The sequence below is a fragment of the Arachis duranensis genome, chromosome 2, assembly GCF_000817695.3.
Source record: "Arachis duranensis cultivar V14167 chromosome 2, aradu.V14167.gnm2.J7QH, whole genome shotgun sequence".
Taxonomy (NCBI): domain Eukaryota; kingdom Viridiplantae; phylum Streptophyta; class Magnoliopsida; order Fabales; family Fabaceae; genus Arachis; species Arachis duranensis.
The window spans coordinates 73,360,252-73,360,905 of NC_029773.3; the positions used below are offsets into that span (position 1 = coordinate 73,360,252).

Here is a 654-nt window from a genome sequence, read left to right on the forward strand (position 1 = left end):
ACATTATATTTTTTATTTTTAATTATATAGTTATTTGAGATTGCAGAAATATGTAGAAATAAAAAAAATAAAAATAAAAAAATCTGAAATGCATGTAAGACTTTATTTGTTTAAAGTGAAGTAAGGGGTAAATAAAAAAAAGAAAAAAATTAATTTTTTTTTTATAAATTACACGTCAAAATTTTAAATTTTTTTCTTCCTTCTCTTTTGTTTATCTACCATAAATTACACGAGAAATAGCGTGCAGCATACAAAGACTAGTAACAAAAACGACGTGGACGAGGAAGTTGTTCTAGAACACGTCATTTTCTTATAGTGGACAAGATATTGCCACGTGTACGGTGGATAACACACATACACACTCACCTCGTCCACTATAAATAGAGGGCCATGAATCTCCATGGAGAATCATCAGATTAACGTTCTATTTGTGTGTGTGAAGCCATTGTTGTTTCTTTAATTCGCTCATTTCTTTGTTTGTGAGAAATATGTCTGGCTGTGGCAGTGGAAGCTGTAGCTGCGGCAGCAGCTGCAAGTGCGGCAGCGGCTGCAGGTACATGAAAAAATCTTTCATGTTTAAATGTTTAATGATGAGTTTAAATAAACTTATTATGAATTAATGTATTAGTAGTACAAAATATATTTTTATATGAC

General features: G+C 30.9%; 1 protein-coding gene across 2 annotated transcripts in view; it reads left to right on the plus strand.

The window, feature by feature from the left end:
• The first annotated feature begins 395 nt into the window (after positions 1–395).
• The window catches only part of LOC107474867 (metallothionein-like protein 2), a 1,591-nt gene continuing 1,332 nt past the window's right edge, over positions 396–654 (plus strand). Inside the window, exon 1 of one of the 2 annotated variants that reach the window (XM_016094513.3) lies at positions 396–553. In XM_016094513.3, coding sequence (XP_015949999.1) covers positions 489–553 — 65 coding nt within the window. In that variant the 5' untranslated portion in view covers positions 396–488. The remainder of the gene's footprint in view (positions 554–654) is intronic. The other variant, XM_016094514.3, reaches the window with a different exon arrangement.